The sequence below is a fragment of the Pseudophryne corroboree genome, chromosome 2 (assembly GCF_028390025.1).
Source record: "Pseudophryne corroboree isolate aPseCor3 chromosome 2, aPseCor3.hap2, whole genome shotgun sequence".
NCBI classification, from domain to species: Eukaryota; Metazoa; Chordata; class Amphibia; order Anura; family Myobatrachidae; genus Pseudophryne; species Pseudophryne corroboree.
The window spans coordinates 597,336,681-597,356,390 of record NC_086445.1 but is presented as its reverse complement, the minus strand read 5'-3'; the positions used below and the strand labels follow the sequence as shown (position 1 = coordinate 597,356,390).

The window sequence follows — 19,710 nt, the reverse complement described above, 5'->3', positions numbered from 1 at the left end:
ACAGCCGGCACACAGACAACTATTCTCCCTCTTGGGGTGTCCATGGCACCCCCGGAGGAAGAATAAATAGCGTGGCGCACGTAGCGCGCCACCGTTCCCGCAAGGGGCTCTTTTGCGCTTGCCCCGTTGCCGGCATGCCGGAGTTCAGGATCCTGGCGCCGGGATACCAAGCGTCGGTATAACATAGTACACCCCTCTGTAACACCAACAGGTTAACCAGATTAAAGCACTGAGATACCATACAATCATAGTTAAAGAGAAATAAAATAATTAAATTGTTGCATTACTTTCTAAAGAAGTAAATCACACAAATTGTTAGATAATAAAAATGCTTTGCTCATTTTTTAAAAAGTGTGATTTGCTAACGTGGAAAAATAATTAGGTATGCTGTAGCACAAAGTTATCTTATCGACTCAAGTCAAGTGACTTAGGATGTGGATTGGAATAGATTTTACATATATGGATATGGTAGTGTGTCACTAGCAACTTCAAATAATTTTGAGTAAGCAGAGATGTCCTCACAGTATGACAGCACATTTCACACTCCCCTATAACATGTCTTGATCTATTTAATGGTTTATTTCCACATTAACTACCTTCATCAGATTTTACATACCTTACAGGGCTGTATATATTACACACAATGTACCATCATTCAGAAATAAAATATACATTATGCAATAATAAATATAACTATAAAAAGCATAGCAAATGAAAACACGCATAGAACAAAGAGTAATACAGTATTACAATTAAATATGCACCATTTATCAAGATTTTTTTTTTTATTAAGAATGTAATATATAAAATAAATCTGTAATTATAAATCAATAACAATAATATTAAAATCGGTATTAAATACTTAAGCAACAGTTCAGAATAAAAAAATCTGTACGCTATCAGTGCCAGTGGTATGCTTTGTTCAAGTTGCGTTCAGTAAAAAGGGCATTAGAAAACAGAGAACATTTATTTCTATAGTGAATGAGACTCCAGACTACATTTTCTCAATCTTGAACACAACACACAGCGCTTGTAAAGTTTATGGAATACTCGTATGCTACTGTCTCTTGCCCTATCCATATTAGCCCATATACAGCCAGTTCGTATTCTAGGCCACTAAGTACAATTATTCTTAATATCACATGCTACTGTACATGTTTTTATTCACTTTACTCTAGTACTAACTAAAGTTGAATGTTTTGCTCAGCCCTTATTGATGACATAAACCACAAACAAAGACAATAGATGTGCAAAACATAAAAAAAACACATTAAATACTACATAATATTACACTAGCAGGCTTTTCTGTATTACGTTGCATATCTGTACATAAGGACATGCTTGTTACAAAACCATTCAGCATTACTAGCCTCAGTCTCAACTATCTATATTTTGTCATGTTAGTCTAAATTGCATGTTTCAATTAACTTTGTATACACTTTAGTATGTTATTAGATTTGTCACTGTAAGACTATTTACATTGAAATACATTTGTGTGTGCCATGACATTGCACAAAAACACAGTACACTAACAGTACACAAAGAGGTCAATCCTATTCCACATGGAGGGTGCAAGGTGTTGTTGTCGTGGTGTGCAAATACTGGTAATGGCACCTGAACTCACACCCCTTGCGGTCCCTTTTAGTGATTGACTCGCAGATATGAACAAAAATCATGTCGGCGGTACCATGACAGCGCCACACTTGCGTACACCTGCAAAAACATCACAGGGAATAGGACTGACCCCGAAGAAGGGGTCTATTCATGAAGCAGTGAAAAGTATGGAGAAGTGAGCCAGTAGAGAAGTTGCCCATGGCAACCAATAAGCATTGAAGTAACATTTATAATTTGCATACTATACAATTGTATGGAGCAGCTGATTGGTTGCCATGGGCAACTTCTCCACAGGCTCACTTCTCTACTCTTTTCACTGCTTCATGAATTGACCCCAAAGTGCAAGTGGGAAGTAGAGAGTACGCTAAATGGGGGTCATTCTGACCCGTTCGCTCGCTGCTGTTTTTCGCAGCCGAGCGAACAGGTCTCTACTGCGCAGGCGCCGGTGCCATAGTGCGCCGGCACATGCCAGACGGCGAAGGCTGTAGCAGGGCTGCGATCGCCTCTGCCTGATTGACAGGCAGATGCGATCGCTGGGCAGGAGGGGGCAGAACGGCGGTGTTTGTCCGCCGTTTCGTGGGAACGGTCCGGCCAACGTAGGTGTGGCCAGACCAAACGGGAGGCGGGCCGCAGCGGCTGTGTGACGTCACAAGCAGCCACTGCAGGCCGGGGAGAGATGAGTAGCTACCGGCCAGCACGCTAAAGCTGCGCTGGCCGGGAGCTACTCTTGAAGTGCAAAGGCGCCGCCACTGTGCAATGCCTTTGAACTTCTGCGCGGGGGGGGGGGGGGGCGGCACTGACATGCGGGGCGGACTAGCCCTGTGCTGGGCGTCCCCCCGCATGTCAGTGTGATGGATCGTAGCTATGCTAAATTTAGCACAGCTACGATCAACTCGGAATGACCCCCAATATCTCTAGGAGTTTCTCCGCTAACAATGATACATTCTGTCAAGCAAACCAAACTTTTCAGTGATATTTGTTACCTGGTTCTATATATTTGTCTGTTCCTGTGTGACTGCTGTCCACTACGGCCAACAGCCTGTGAAACTACTGTGAGTCAGAACTGCAAGGTATAGTGTTCCATTCCTACCAATGAGCAACATTTATAAATCCAGACACTGAAACTGAACATGTTCTACTAAATAAGGGAAAACTGTACAAATTAGCATCACGTTTTTGGCACTTCTGAACCTAGTAAAACGATAAAATCATATTGGAAAGTTTGTTTCCAGTTTTGTGATATTTGGTGGTGGTGATCCCAGTGGCATTAAAAGTGAATGCAATATAAACAGTAGACGACCGCACTTTTATTTATAATGCAACTATGGATGTTTACTCTGGAGTATATCAACATAAAATATGGGTAAAATGAGCACCTGTTCCACCGCTAGTGTACTACAGGTGTTTGCTAAGTAGTCTTGCATGCTGTTTTCCCTGTTTACTTAATTTTTATAGAGTGCACTGCATTCTTTTGTTTTTAAAGTTAATTAATCAGCACACTTTTCCCTATAAAGATCAAAGATCACATACAATTTCATAAGCCACAGTGGTTTCATAAAAGTTGCTTAATATGCTATACATAATGGCAGGTGCTGATTTTTATTGAATTTTCAGTTAGCTCCAGACAAACGCCATTACATTTTAAATAAAGTGCTGCTTAACCCAGGTCTACTTTTTAAATCGCTGTGAAGAATTGCAAGATCGGAAAATAAAACATGCAAACTGGTATATACATCTGATTTGTCAGGCACAGTAAGCACCTCTTTTGGAGTATTCCTAAATATAGTGCTATTTGTCAGAGGGGAAAGATGACTGTGGTAACAGAGAAAGTGATCAAATAGGAGGAATATTCAAAAAGTATTTTTGCTGGTAAACACACTGGCAAACAGCTATGCTTTTGCCTATTTAATAAAGAGTTAATGCTGGAGAATTTGCTTCCAATACCCTAGTTACTGCAGCCTAACACTGTTCCCATGGACCTCTATGAGGAGGGTGACTGTTAGCAATTTATTAAGTGGTAAAAAAAACGTAACGCCGGGAAGCGTTTAATGTGCTGGCTGTCGGATCCCAGCAGTCAGGATACCGATGCTGAAATCCCGACAGCCAGAATCCCAGCGCAACAGGACTATTCCCACTCATGGGCGTCCACGACACCCATAGAGTGGGAATAGATCCTGTGGCGAGCGCGGCGAGCCACCAAGCCCGCAGCATGGTGTGGCATGCGCAAAAAGCCCACAAGGGGTCTCTTTGCGCTCTGGCGGGCAGGATGCCCTGTTGGGCTATAGACAGGGCATCCCATCCGCCAGTAAATCACACTGAATCCTTAACGCCATCTCAGAGTGGCATTTGTATTACCCAACAAGTGGAGACCAGCAAAGCCAGCGAAGTAGGGATGGCTACCGACCATCGATGATTCAAAATCATCAATGGTCTATGGCCGATGTTGAATACCAAATGGTTTCTTGCAATCGATGGTATAGCCCAAGGAGCATAGCTTCACCCCCCAACATCCGTGAAGCCCTGTCCCCAGTCACTGATTGGCCGGCAGACCACTCCTTAGTAAAGGAAGGATGACCATCAGTCGGTGAAACCACCGGTGATTCCCATGCAGATAATTCTATACCATTGATGTTAGCCATCAATGGTGACCATCGATGGATAGCCCACCAATGGCCATCCCTACAGTGAAGCATTGCTATATCCCTCCTGGGTCAAATAACTATCCAAGGAAGTTAGCCATACATAGAAATGTCATACTCCTTTATCACCGGCAGCATTAGGCTGAGGATGAATAGGAAGAGCAGGGAGCTAGCCTAGAGTACAGTAGCGAGCAGGGAGCTAGCCTAGAGTACAGTAGCGAGCAGGGAGCTAGCCTAGAGTACAGTAGCAGCGGGACATTATTTTGTATCGCTGCAATATGTAGCAATACAGATTGTCAAGTTTATCTCCCAGATAAGCTTTGAATATAGAATATGTACTACAGGTTGAGTATCCCTTATCCAAAATGCTTGGGACCAGAGGTATTTTGGATATCGGATTTTTCCGTATTTTGGAATAATTGCATACCATAATGAGATATCATGGCAATGGGACCTAAGTCTAAGCACAGAATGCATTTATGTTACATATACACCTTATACACACAGCCGGAAGGTAATTTTAGCCAATATTTTTTGTAACTTTGTGCATTGAACAAAGTGTATCTACATTCACACAATTCATTTATGTTTCATATACACCTTATACACACAGCCTGAAGGTCTTATAATACAATATTTTTAATAACTTTGTGTATTAAACAAAGTTTGTGCACATTGAGCCATCAGAAAACAAAGGTTTCACTATCTCACTCTCACTCAAAAAGTCCGTATTTCGGAATATTCCGTATTTCGGAATATTTGGATATGGGATACTCAACCTGTATCTTGTAGAATTTACAAGCATTCGCTATATGTGCACTAGCTATCATGCCGTAAACACAGTCAAATTATGGAGCGGATTCTTTATTCAGGGCTATCCAGATTTCATGGATTTCCATTCCTATGTAAAGAAACCCATGGAAACTGCATAGCAGTGCATGGTACCTAAAGCTTTGGAAGGCTTCCTACACAGTCCTTGGTATAATCACTGTTCATTATAACAGGCCTTCAACTCTGTTCAACTTTCAATGCACAAAGAAAATACAAACAACATAGATGAAGGCAAAATGTATGAATTCAAGCATTCATTTCCATAGCCAACATCTGAATATAATTCAGAAAATACTAGTTGGCCAGAGGCAACACCAGGGCAATAAGTTGTAACAAGGATTGTTACAATATTTGGGTATGGCTATTGTAGAATCTCACCTCAGGAGACTACCAGATCCTGGACCGCCTCAGTTTGGTATGTTACGTAACACATACAAATACAGACTCTTCCTTAAAATAAGTTACTGACATGTACTAATAAAATTATTAATCTGAGGCTCACATGCGCATTTGTACAAAAAATACATGGTCATCAACTTTACATTTCCTTCTTTAGGTGGTTGAATGTTGTCTCTGTAGGTCTTGATTTTACTGGCTGAAGTCTTTTTCGCTCAGGGAGAATAAGCAGTAGCAGGAAAGGTAGAATGTGTAAGAAGAAGCCCAAAGATCTGTAAAGAGGTAAGGCAATAATTATACAGGATGACAAAACGTTAATTGTGCTCATTCTTTAATGGTGCCTGTTTAATAAATAATCTCTGAATTTCTAAACTTTATATCACATCTAAACTATCATGTGACTAGTTTTCAAGTGGGTAAAGCATATGTAAAGCATTTCAGTGGTACAGGAGAGTAATATTTCTATTTAAGAGCAGTACTGACAGCTTTACATACAGTATACCATAATATTCCATATATAACATCTAAGTATTCATATCAGGAGAGCAAGTTCATCCCAGTTGCCCGTAGGCAACTGAGATGAACTCTTAAATAAAGAGAAAACAAATATAGTGTGTGGTATGTATAGGCTGTTAGGGTTAGGCTGCGGCAGTGGTTGCTTGCAGTTAGGGTTGCGGTTAGAGTTGGCCTTAGAATACTTACCAAAAATTGCTGCCATTTTCACCTTTGGGATCCTGCTGCCGGCATTCTGACCGTTGGGTTTCTGACCATCGGGATGCCGTACCCAACCCGTACTGTATGTGGAGTGTGTGTCTGAGTTGGCTAACTCCACGCCAGATAGCTAGCCAATTAGTATTTCCCACACTGACAAGTAATTCTCTCCAAGCTTTGATAAATACCCACACAGGGGTATATGCAATTGCGGAATTCGACCGTTTTTGAATTCGACACAATTCGACAGTCGAAATCCTCTCGACATATTCAATAAAAAACGGATTCGACAGTCCCGCTGTCGAAAAACGGACCAATTGACGAATAGCGGGCGGCCTGGATTCGACTTCATGGACGGTACAAAAGTGTTCAAAAAATCGTGAAAAAAATTGCGTGGGGTCCCCCCTCCTAAGCATAACCAGCCTCGGGCTCTTTGAGCCGGTCCTGGTTGTAAAAATATGGGGGGGAAAATGACAGGGGTTCCCCGTATTTTAACAACCAGCACCGGGCTCTGCATCTGGTCCTGGTGCAAAAAATACGGGGGACAAAAGACGTAGGGGTCCCCCGTATTTTTCACACCAGCACCGGGCTCCACTAGCCAGAGAGATAATGCCACAGCCGGGGAAACTTTTATATAGGTCCCTGCGGCCGTGGGATTAAATCCTTAACTAGTCACCCCTGGCCGGGGTACCCTGGAGGAGTGGGGACCCCTTAAATCAAGGGGTCCCCCCCTCCAGCCACCCAAGGGCCAGGGGTGAATCCCGAGGCTGTCCCCCCGATCCAAGGGCGGCGGATGGGGGGCTGATAGCCATGTGTCAAAAAAAAAGAATATTGGTTTTTGTAGCAGAACTACAAGTCCCAGCAAGCCTCCCCGCAAGCTGGTACTTGGAGAACCACAAGTACCAGCATGTGGGGGGAAAACGGGCCTGCTGGTACCTGTAGTTCTACTACAAAAAAATACCTAAATAAAAACAATACACACACACCGTGACAGTATAACTTTATTATATACATGCACACCAACATACATACATACATACTTACCTATGTTGACACGAAGAGTCGGTCCCCTTCTCCACGTAGAATCCACAGGGTACCTGTAAATAAAATTATATTCACAACAATCCAGTGTAGATCGGTCCTCTTCTTGTTTGTAATTCACGTACTTGGCAAAATAAAAAACCGGAAACCACGGACCACGCACTGAAAGGGATCCCATGTTACACATGGGACCCCTTTCCCCGACTGGTGGGACCCCCGTGACTGCTGTCAAAGAGGGTCCCTTCAACCAATCAGGGAGCGCCACGTCATGGCACTCTCCTGATTGGCTGTGCGCGCCTGAGTTATCAATCAGGCGGCGCACTCGAGATACACTGTAGCGCATAGGCGCTCCATTGTATCCAATGGTGGGAACTTTGCGGTCAGCGGTAGACCACAAGAGTGACCCCACACAACCACTGTATTGCATTGTCGAATCAAATTCGACAGGTTTTTTGTGTCGAAAATTACCCTTTTTTCGACATTTTCGGCAATTCTACCGCAATTGCATATACCCCATAATCTTTATCAATCATCAGCTTTATATGGTTGCCACCATTCACACATTTTATAATGTTGTAGCATTTTCAGACATTCTCTGTGTTGAGATTCTGTTCATCATAATTACTATACGTTTGCAATAATCAGCCTCCATCACCTCCCCTTTACCTGTATAGTTGCAGCGATGGTCCAAGTTCTAGCAGTATGAATGGTGCCACAGTGTAGCTCATTGCTATCTGTGTACAAGCCCAAGTGGTCACACTATACACTGATTTGCTCCATGATGTATGCTGGAACCATGGACGTACTGTTTGCCTCACCTTAGTAAATGTATAGAAAACAATTAGTACTGTAGACAAGAAACCCAGACAAAATAACTTTCTGGTTTCTGTAAACCTTTTATTTCATATAAAGTATATTGTGCAGAAGAATGTTTCTTTCAGCTTATTGTATGGAATATATAAACAGGACTCTGGGGCCCTTTCACATATACAGATGGGTCCACGGTTATCTTGACTAATTTTCTGCGCCTAGGCACAACATGACTTATTCATCTATTGTTCTCAGCTGCAATACAATACAGAGAACAATACAGCCGGGAATTAAGTCATTACAGCAGGGAATTAAGTCCGACTGGCCAGTCTCAGTTAATCCTATTAAAGGTCAAGATAAATGTGGACCCATCTGTGTGTTGGCATACCTCCATAATCTCTATATCTCATTTAGTGGGCCATATATGTCAGAGCTCCTTTATATAATACAAGATGGGAAGATACCCCACCACCACTTCTCTAGATGACCTCCACACTTCTTCAAAGCCACAGATTGCTGCCTCCTTGGTGGTATATCGTGGTCTTTGCAGCCTAAGAGTGCTCTTGTATAGGCTACATAAAGTGAAATCGGACCAAGTTGTAAGTGTGCATGTGTCTGTATATATGGGAAAAAGTGTGTGGATGCAGAATGCCTGCATGTGTGCCTGGGGCAGAATGCGCGAGTATGTGTATGTGTGCCTGGGGCAGAATGCGCGAGTATGTGTATGTGTGCCTGGGGCAGAATGCGCGAGTATGTGCATGTGTGCCTGGGGCAGAATGCGCGGGTATGTATATGTGTGCCTGGGGGTCATTTCTTTGAGTGCCAGTCTCACTTACATTTACTTTCTGCTACCTACAAATTAAGTGACTTACCTTGCGAGCAGCAAGTGTGATAGGCGCAGCGGTGAGAAAGGTCAAGTAATACCCTGGATTTACACCATGCCAGGCTGCTGAGAGCAGGAAAGTAGAAAGCAGTGGGCAAAATGGACTTCGATCATAACAAACCCTGCATGAGAAAGTAGTGTAAGTCTGGTATAATTGTAGTAATCGTAATCCAGAATATGGCTTAAAGAGATACACCTATGATCTAGTGCAGTGGTTCTCAACTCCTGTCATCAAGTACCCCACAACAGGTCATGTTTTCTGGATATCTTTAATCATGCACAGGTGAGTCATCCATTATGCCAGGTCAGTAATTATCCCACCTGTTTTCACAGAAAACATGACCTCTAGTGGCACATACACAAAATTTTCACCTCCGTTTAATCAGTTGCCAGTATAACATTATTTATTCATTTCTCTATGTGAGCAAATGTGTAAGAATTGATAGCTAAATTAGACCAATTCAATGTGAACATACATGGGGGGTGATTCAGATCTGATCGTAGATGTGCTAAACTAAATTTAGCACATCTACGATCAATTTCTCAGATATGCGGGAGGACGACCAGCGCAGGGCTAGTCCGCCCCGCATGTCAAGCCTTACCCCCCCACGGGTGCAAAAGCATCACACGGTGGCAATGCTTTTGCACCCGCCGAGTAACTCCCTGGATGCGCTGGCAGGAGGCTACCCGCCGCGTCCCGGACGCAGCGGCTGTGTGTGATGTCATGCAGCCGCAACGGTCCGGACATGCCTGCGTTGTCCGAACCACGCCCCACCAACGCCATTCTAATGCCGATGGCACACCCCCTACCGCCCTGCGGCCGCCTCTGCATGTCAATCAGGCAAAGGCGATCGCAGCCCTGAGATGCTTTTGCATCTCAGTGGGCTTCACGGGAGAAACACATGCACAGTGTGCCCACTGCGCGAGCGCACACCCCAAAGGGCTTCAGACTGCGATCGCTGCCACTGCAGCGATCCAGTCTCAACGACTCCCAGGGTGTCATAGGTGTAATAGAGAAGAAATACAAAGCTCTGGCATACACCTAAGTCAGATGCCAAGCTGAATATGTATAGACAATATGGCAGGTAGACTTAGTTCCCAGATCACACTTAGGGGTCTATTTACTAAGCCTTGGATGGAGATAAAGTGGATGGAGATAAAGTAGAAGCCAATCAGCTCCTAAAGCCCAGTACCCACGGGCCGATGCATGAGAGATGTGTGCTGAGCGAACCGCTCAGCACACATCTCTCCTGCCGCTCAGCACAGTGCGATCTGTGCTGAGCGTGCGGAGGGAGACGGGGGGGTGGTGGTGGTGCTCACTTCACCCAGCGGGTGAAGTGAGCGACCCGCTAGATTGGCATGCATGCAGGCCAATCTAGCGGCAGAGATAGCGATGCGCGGGGCTGCGCATCGCTGTCGCTGTAAGGGGGTACTCACGGAGCGATCAGGCTAATATTCTAAGCAATCTAGTCAGATTGCTTAGAATATCGCTCCGTGAGTACCCCCCTTAACTGTCATTTTTGAAACCCAGCCTGTGACATGGCAGTTAGGAGCTGATTGGCTGGTGCTTTATCTCCATCCACTTATCTCCATCTGAATAGCCTACAATTTATCTTCATGCTGTTGGATCACTTATCCTACTGTACGTGTGAATGCCCAGTTGACAGCCAGTTTCACACACTTATCTACAATTAAAGATACATCTGAATAGCCTGTAGTTAATGTAAGCTATGTATGCCTGACTACAGAGCTTGTTCAATGTAAAACATAGAACGATCCGTTGGACTTGCCAAAAGTGGTCATTTGCAGAATGGAATATCAGGCATTCCTAGATAGAATCTGATTATTTGCACTTTTATCAGACTGGGACACACACTGATATTAAGTTATTTATGCTGCTTTTGTGGTCAGGTCTTTTTTCTCTTGGTTTATGACCAGGGCGAGCAATCACCATGATACTCCTTCCAGCTTCTCCCAGCAACAACTTTCTATATAGTGCCAAGCATTCAGGTTCCCAGACGTGTGTAGGAGTGTTGGCGCTCAGTATTATGCAGATGACAAGTGTTGGAGAGAATAGAAAGAGTGTGAATAGAAAAAGATAGGGCCTCTGGTCACTAACACTGATGATGCCCCTGTAGACTGGATCTTCAATAACTGCATATGAGCCAAGAGCATGAAAACATGATCATGCTAATGAATATACTATTCATGTTTTTTTTTCTTCAAATTATTATTATTATTATCATCTATATATTAACAACAGAAGGACGACTTTTATGAGGGATATATTTCTAAGATACTTTTGTCTGAGTAGAGCACATCATATTAAAGGTCTTGGTCCAAAGAATTGCAGAAAAATATTGGGGTTGTAATTGGTTGCTTTGTTTCAGAGTTATGTGGCAAAACGACTACCTGCCATTTACAATGCATCACCACTGTGCTCTAGAAAATGTGGCAGTTGGTGAACTGTTCCTGTGCACCTGCTGGGTGACCTGGAACATGTGACCTGCTGGGTGGTCTGGAAACTGTGACAGTTATTTGCAGCCACCCACGAAGCAGGTACTTTTCAAAATTCGACTCCTAAGGTGGTGAAAAAGGGTAAAGTGTTCCACCAAGCAATCCTTTGCCCAGTTCAACTCAGGCACATAAGCTAGTTAGTATTATTATTATTATTATGTAGTCTCCAGTCTGTGGCGATGGATGCTTAACTACTGAAGCATGTCAGCATTGCTCTGATGCAGGGACGGTGGCTCTGAAAAGCTGCTGTCTCCGTAATCCCTAACACTGCTGCCAAACTCATGCATGCACATAGCCAGAGGGCACACAGGGGCAGATTTATTAAGCTCGGTGAAGTGATAAAGTGGAAGGTGATAAAGGACCAGCTAATCAGATCTTAACTACCATGCCACAGGCTGGGTTTGAAAAATGACAGTTAGGAGCTGAGTGGCTGGTGCTTTATCACCTTCCACTATATCACTTCACCAAGCTTAATAAATCTGCCCCACAGTGCACAGGTGACACAGAGATCCAATCAGATCCCTCTGTGCAATCCAGCGCTCCTTCCCATAGGAAGGAGCAGAGCTCTGAGAACCAACACCATCTGCTCCAACCCACAAGTATATTGAATATTAGTGATTTGCCCATTACAAAAAAACACGCCCCTTAGAGAGTTGGAGCAGAATAAGAGGAAGACACCATATAGATCTCCATCACAGTATACAGATGGACTTATATTGTAAAATTGGTACTTAACTCTTTTAACCATACTGCTGTCTGTATGTTCCAGTTATCAATAAACATCTTGAAGCTGGTCGCTGTCTAAAAGAAACAAAGTCATAAAAAAGAGCAAGAGACTGAATTGAAATTGTACACAATGCTATAACGTCATTTACACGGGTGTAGTATGGTATGCCGGCGGCCGGGCTCCCAGCAACCAGCATACCGGCGCCGGGAGCCCGACCGCCGGCATACCGACAGTGTGGCGAGTGCAAAGGAGCCCCTTGCGGGCTCGCTGCGCTCGCCACGCTGCGGGCACGGTGGCGCGCTATTTTATTCTCCCTCCAGGAGGGTCGTGGACCCCCACGAGGGAGAATAGCTGTCGGTATGCCGGGTGTCGGGATCCCGGCGCCGGTATACTGTGCGCCGGGATCCCGACATTCGGCATACTGAAGACCACCCCATTTACACATGTATGCCTAGTTTACCCTTTATGTTATGCACTGGGGGGGGAATTCTGAGTTGATCGCAGCAGGAACTTTGTTAGCAGTTGGGCAAAACCATGTGCACTGCAGGGGGGGCAGATATAACATGTGCAGAGAGAGTTAGATTTGGGTGGGGTGTGTTCAAACTGAAATCTAGATTGCAGTGTAAAACTAAAGCAGCCAGTATTTATCCTGCACAGAAACAAAATAACCCACCCAAATCTAACTCTCTCTGCACATGTTATATCTGCCTCCCCTGCAGTGCACATGGTTTTGCCCAACTGCTAACAAAGTTCCTGCTGCGATCAACTCAGAATTACCCCCTGGATGTCTAGTATACTTCATAAGTGAGGGCCACAGCTACTGTTAACAGCTACTGATAATATAATAAATATGTAAAGACTGTAACAATGGAAAATACAATGAAAACAAAATATTTCTAATACAGCATTTTTCCCGTATAACATGTAAGCCATTTATTTTATAAATGATTACTTGTTCTCCTTTGCAAAAAGTAATTTCCCGGATCTAATAGGCCTTGTAGCAATATATCATTAACGTCTATTTTTTTTTTTAAACAATGGGAGTCATTCTGACCCGATCGCTCGCTGCAGCTTATCGCAGTGCAGCGATCGGGTCAGATCTGCGCATGCGCAGGCACCGCAGTGCGCCGGTGCATGCTGGACGGCCGAAGGCCGTTGTACCCTAACGATTGCCTCTGCCTGATTGACAGGCAGATGCGGTCGCTGGGCGGGAGGGAGCTGTACGGCGGCGCAGTCCGGCCAAAGCAGTCTTGTCCGGACCATTGGGGGGGTGGGCCGCGGCGGCTGCGTGACGACACACGCAGCCGCTGAGACCCGGGCAGCGAAGGGGTTCTCCTGGCCAGCCGCAGGAGCTGCGCTGGCTGGGAGTTACTCCTCAAATGCAAAAGCATCGGCGCTGTGCGATGCTTTTGCAATTCTGTGGAGGAGTGGGGGGTGGCACTGACATGCAGGGCGGGCTAGCCCTGTGCTGGGCGTTCCCCCGCATGTCTGAGTGCCTGATCGTAGCTGCTACGATCAACTTGGAATGACCCCCAATGAGCTGTATCCTATTAGCCCCAGCCATTTTGGACGACCAAAACGGGCAGATATCGCGATTCATGACCGATTATCATTATCGCGGTATCCAATTAGAGGCCATTTTGATTGGTTGAAATTGGTCCCGCAACCACACGGAAACACAAGATCCTATGGGGTATATGCAATTCCGGGCGAATTGCGGCACTTTTTCGCCCGTTTTTAAATTCGACACAATTCGACCGTCGAATTCCGGCTGGTGGGTGCCGGAATTCGACATATTCAATAAAAAACGAATTCGACAGACCCGCTGTCGAAAAACGGCCGATTTGACGGATTTTGATAAGATTTTTAAAAATGTTTAAAAAACGGAAAATAACGGTAAAAAACCCGAAAAAAAATTGCGTGGGGTCCCCCCTCCTAAGCATAACCAGCATCGGGCTCTTTGAGCCGGTCCTGGTTGCCAAAATACGGGGGAAAAAATGACAGGGGATCCCCCGTATTTTAACAACCAGCACCGGGCTCTGCGCCTGGTCCTGGTGCAAAAAATACGGGGGACAAAAAGAGTAGGGGTCCCCCGTATTTTTTGTACCAGCACCGGGCTCCACTAGCTGGACAGATAATGCCACAGCCGGGGGTCACTTTTATACAGCGCCCTGCGGCCGTGGCATTAAATACCCAACTAGTCACCCCTGGCCGGGGTACCCTGGAGGAGTGGGGACCCCTTCAATCAAGGGTTCCCACCCCAGCCACCCAAGGGCCAGGGGTGAAGCCCGAGGCTGTCCCCCCCATCCAAGGGCTGCGGATGGGGGGCTGATAGCCTTGTTGAAAATGTAAGAATAGTGGTTTTTTGCAGAAGAACTACAAGTCCCAGCAAGCCTCCCCGCAAGCCGGTACTTGGAGAACCACAAGTACCAGCATGCGGGGGGGAAACGGGCCCGCTGATACCTGTAGTTCTACTGCAAAAAAAATACCCAAATAAAAACAGGACACAGACACCGTGAAACTATACGGGGGACCCCTACTCTTTTTTCTTCTTGAGACCATGCACTCTCTAATGGTTAACCAAGCCTCTGTGTCAGCTGGCCACACCCACTCTGGAAATGCCACACCCCTAAGCATGGACCCCTACCATTGCATATCCCTGGCGGGCCCTTCATTCCCCAGTCCGACACTGCCCCCCGCAGAAATGCAAAATCATCGCACAGTGGCGATGCTTTTGCATTTGAGGAGTAGCTCCGGCCAGCGCAGCTCCTGCGGCTGGCCGGCAGAACCACCTCGCTGCCCGGGTTGCAGCGGCTGCGTGTGATGTCACGCAGCCGCCGCTGCGGCCCGCCCCCCCTAACAGTCCGGCCAAGCCTGCTTTGGCCGTACCGCGCCCCCCTAAACGGCAACTTAATGCCGCCGTCCACCCCCTTCCTGCCCAGCGACCGCCTCTGCCTGTCAATCAGGCAGAGGTGATCGCTATGGTACAACGGCCTTCGGCTGTCCAGCATGCGCCGGCGCACTGCGGCGCATGCGCAGATCCGACCCGATCGCTGCGATAAACTGCAGCGAGCAATCGGGTCGGAATGACCCCCCATGTCTTTTATTATTATTTTCAATAAACGGGCAACAAGTTATTCCTACTGTACAGTGTTTATGAGCAAGGATGCCTGTGCTGTGGCCTGCCATGGAACCCTGGTTGTGACACCTAACAAATGGGACAAATTTCTCAATTTCCTCCAGCCAACAGCTTCGGCCCATCTGCCTAAAGATGCACAGTACTGTTTTTTTCTGTGTACGGCCATGTAGGCAAGGGCGTAGCTACACCGATGAAGGCAAATGCAGATGAGAGGGGCCCACCTTCCCTGGGAAGTATGAACTGTGACATGATTTGAAATGTGGACACTGTGTGTCAGAATGTGAATAGGGGTACTGTGTTGTATAATGTGTACTGGCAGCCCTACAATGTGACATAATGTGAACTATGGCACTACTATGATACATACAATAAACTGGGGCCCTACTATGGGGCATAGCATTAACTAAGACACTACTATGGTTCAGAAATGCACTAGGGCACCACTAATATGGGGCATAAAATGAACAACTGCTGTGGAGAAGTGTCTCACTACAAGCATTTGGACAAGAGCTTTGTCGTTTAGTATAATTAGTGATGAGCGGGTTCGGTTCCTCGGGATCCGAACCCCCCGAACTTCACCCATTTTACACGGTTCCGAGGCAGACTCGAATCTTCACGCCTTGCTCGATTAACCCGAGCGCGCCCGAACGTCATCATCCCGCTGTCGGATTCTTGCGAGATTCGTATTCTATATAAGGAGCCGCGCGTCGCCGCCATTTTCACTCGTGCTTTGGAGATGATAGCGAGAGGACGTGGCTGCGTTCTCTCAGTTTCTGTGTTCAGTGTGCTACAAATATCTGCTCAGTGTGCTGCAAATATCTGTGCTCAGTGTGCTTGCAAATATCTGTGCTCAGTGTGCTGAAAATATCTACGTTCTCTGCCTGAAAAACGCTCCATATCTGTGCTGCATTGTAGTATATAGTAGGAGGACAGTGCAGAATGTTGCTGTGACCACAAGTATATATATAACAGTACGGTACAGTATTCCACTGCTCTACCTCTGTGTCGTCAAGTATACTATGCATCCATACCTGTGCTGCATTTTAGTTGTGCGCAGTATATAGTAGGAGGGGACAGTGCAGAATGTTGCTCTGACCACCAGTATATATATAGCAGTACGGTACAGTAGTCCACTGCTCTACCTCTGTGTCGTCAAGTATACTATGCATCCATACCTGTGCTGCATTTTAGTTGTGCGCAGTATATAGTAGGAGGGGACAGTGCAGAATGTTGCTGTGACCACCAGTATATATGTAGCAGTATGGTACAGTAGTCCACTGCTCTACCTCTGTGTCGTCAAGTATACTATGCATCCATACCTGTGCTGCATTTTAGTTGTGCGCAGTATATAGTAGGAGGGGACAGTGCAGAATGTTGCTGTGACCACCAGTATATATATAGCAGTACGGTACAGTAGTCCACTGCTCTACCTCCGTGTCGTTAAGTATACTATGCATCCATACCTGTGCTGCATTTTAGTTGTGTTCAGTATATAGTAGGAGGGGACAGTGCAGAATGTTGCTGTGACCACCAGTATATATATAGCAGTACGGTACAGTAGTCCACTGCTCTACCTCTGTGTCGTCAAGTATACTATGCATCCATACCTGTGCTGCATTTTAGTTGTGCGCAGTATATAGTAGGAGGGGACAGTGCAGAATGTTGCTGTGACCACCAGTATATATATAGCAGTACGGTACAGTAGTCCACTGCTCTACCTCTGTGTCGTCAAGTATACTATGCATCCATACCTGTGCTGCATTTTAGTTGTGCGCAGTATATAGTAGGAGGGGACAGTGCAGAATGTTGCTGTGACCACCAGTATATATATAGCAGTACGGTACAGTAGTCCACTGCTCTACCTCTGTGTCGTTAAGTATACCTGTGCTGCATTTTAGTTGTGCGCAGTATATAGTAGGAGGGGACAGTGCAGAATGTTGCTGTGACCACCAGTATATATATAGCAGTACGGTACAGTAGTCCACTGCTCTACCTCTGTGTCGTCAAGTATACTATGCATCCATACCTGTGCTGCATTTTAGTTGTGCGCAGTATATAGTAGGAGGGGACAGTGCAGAATGTTGCTGTGACCACCAGTATATATATAGCAGTACGGTACAGTAGTCCACTGCTCTACCTCTGTGTCGTCAAGTATACTATGCATCCATACCTGTGCTGCATTTTAGTTGTGCGCAGTATATAGTAGGAGGGGACAGTGCAGAATGTTGCTGTGACCACCAGTATATATATAGCAGTACGGTACAGTAGTCCACTGCTCTACCTCTGTGTCGTTAAGTATACCTGTGCTGCATTTTAGTTGTGCGCAGTATATAGTAGGAGGGGACAGTGCAGAATGTTGCTGTGACCACCAGTATATATATAGCAGTACGGTACAGTAGTCCACTGCTCTACCTCTGTGTCGTCAAGTATACTATGCATCCATACCTGTGCTGCATTTTAGTTGTGCGCAGTATATAGTAGGAGGGGACAGTGCAGAATGTTGCTGTGACCACCAGTATATATATAGCAGTACGGTACAGTAGTCCAATGCTCTACCTCTGTGTCGTCAAGTATACTACAAAAGTTCAGTAAAATGACCCAAAAATCAAAATTAAAAGCGTCTGATGAGAAGCGTAAACTTGCCAATATGCCATTTACGACACGGAGTGGCAAGGAACGGCTGAGGCCCTGGCCTATGTTCATGGCTAGTGGTTCAGATTCGCATGAGGATGGAAGCACTCATCCTCTCGCTAGAAAACTGCAGTGCCACTCCTAGATGGGCCAGGTGTTTGTGTCGGCCACTTGGGTCGCTTAGCTTAGTCACACAGCGACCTTGGTGCACCTCTTTTTTTCTTTGCATCATGTGCTGTTTGGGGACTATTTTTTAAATCTGCCATCCTGTCTGACACTGCAGTGCCACTCCTAGATGGGCCAGGTGTTTGTGTCGGCCACTTGGGTCGCTTAGCTTAGTCACACAGCTACCTCATTGCACCTCTTTTTTTCTTTGCATCATGTGCTGTTTGGGGACTATTTTTTAAATCTGCCATCCTGTCTGACACTGCAGTGTCACTCCTAGATGGGCCAGGTGTTTGTGTAGGCCACTTGGGTCGCTTAGCTTAGTCACACAGCTACCTCATTGCACCTCTTTTTTTCTTTGCATCATGTGCTGTTTGGGACTATTTTTTAAATCTGCCATCCTGTCTGACACTGCAGTGCCACTCCTAGATGGGCCAGGTGTTTGTGTCGGCCACTTGGGTTGCTTAGCTTAGTCACACAGCTACCTCATTGCACCTCTTTTTTTCTTTGCATCATGTGCTCTTTGGGGACTATTTTTTTAAATCTGCCATCCTGTCTGACACTGCAGTGCCACTCCTAGATGGGCAAGGTGTTTGTGTCGGCCACTTGGGTCGCTTAGCTTAGTCACACAGCTACCTCATTGCACCTCTTTTTTTCTTTGCATCATGTGCTGTTTGGGGACTATTTTTTAAATCTGCCATCCTGTCTGACACTGCAGTGCCACTCCTAGATGGGCCAGGTGTTTGTGTCGGCCACTTGGGTCGCAAGGCTTAGCCATCCAGCGACCTCGGTGCAAATTTTAGGACTTAAAATAATATTGTGAGGTGTGAGGTGTTCAGAATAGACTGGAAATGAGTGGAATTAATGGTTATTGAGGTTAATAATACTATGGGATCAAAATTACCCCTAAATTCTATGATTTAAGCTGTTTTTGAGGGTTTTTTGTAAAAAAACACCCGAATCCAAAACACACCCGAATCCGACAAAAAATTTTCAGGGAGGTTTTGCCAAAACGCGTCCGAATCCAAAACACGGCCGTGGAACCGAATCCAAAACCAAAACACAAAAAAATAAGAATTTACTTACCGATAATTCTATTTCTCGGAGTCCGTAGTGGATGCTGGGGTTCCTGAAAGGACCATGGGGAATAGCGGCTCCGCAGGAGACAGGGCACAAAAAGTAAAGCTTTAGGATCAGGTGGTGTGCACTGGCTCCTCCCCCTATGACCCTCCTCCAAGCCTCAGTTAGGTACTGTGCCCGGACGAGCGTACACAATAAGGAAGGATTTATGAATCCCGGGTAAGACTCATACCAGCCACACCAATCACACTGTACAACCTGTGATCTGAACCCAGTTAACAGTATGATAACAGCGGAGCCTCTGAAAGGATGGCTCACAACAATAATAACCCGATTTTTGTAACTATGTACAAGTAATGCAGATAATCCGCACTTGGGATGGGCGCCCAGCATCCACTACGGACTCCGAGAAATAGAATTATCGGTAAGTAAATTCTTATTTTCTCTATCGTCCTAGTGGATGCTGGGGTTCCTGAAAGGACCATGGGGATTATACCAAAGCTCCCAAACGGGCGGGAGAGTGCGG

At 45.6% G+C, this 19,710-nt stretch overlaps 1 protein-coding gene across 2 annotated transcripts in view; it reads right to left on the bottom strand.

The window, feature by feature from the left end:
• Positions 1 to 459: 459 nt before the first annotated feature.
• The window catches only part of LOC135038474 (lysophospholipid acyltransferase 2-like), a 64,799-nt gene continuing 45,548 nt past the window's right edge, over positions 460 to 19,710 (bottom strand). Inside the window, exons 10-13 of one of the 2 annotated variants that reach the window (XM_063954655.1) lie at positions 12,179 to 12,243; positions 8,915 to 9,047; positions 7,899 to 8,050; positions 460 to 5,752 (exon numbers count right to left, since the gene is read on the bottom strand). In XM_063954655.1, coding sequence (XP_063810725.1) covers positions 5,623 to 5,752; positions 7,899 to 8,050; positions 8,915 to 9,047; positions 12,179 to 12,243 — 480 coding nt within the window. In that variant the 3' untranslated portion in view covers positions 460 to 5,622. The remainder of the gene's footprint in view (positions 5,753 to 7,898; positions 8,051 to 8,914; positions 9,048 to 12,178; positions 12,244 to 19,710) is intronic. The other variant, XM_063954656.1, reaches the window with a different exon arrangement.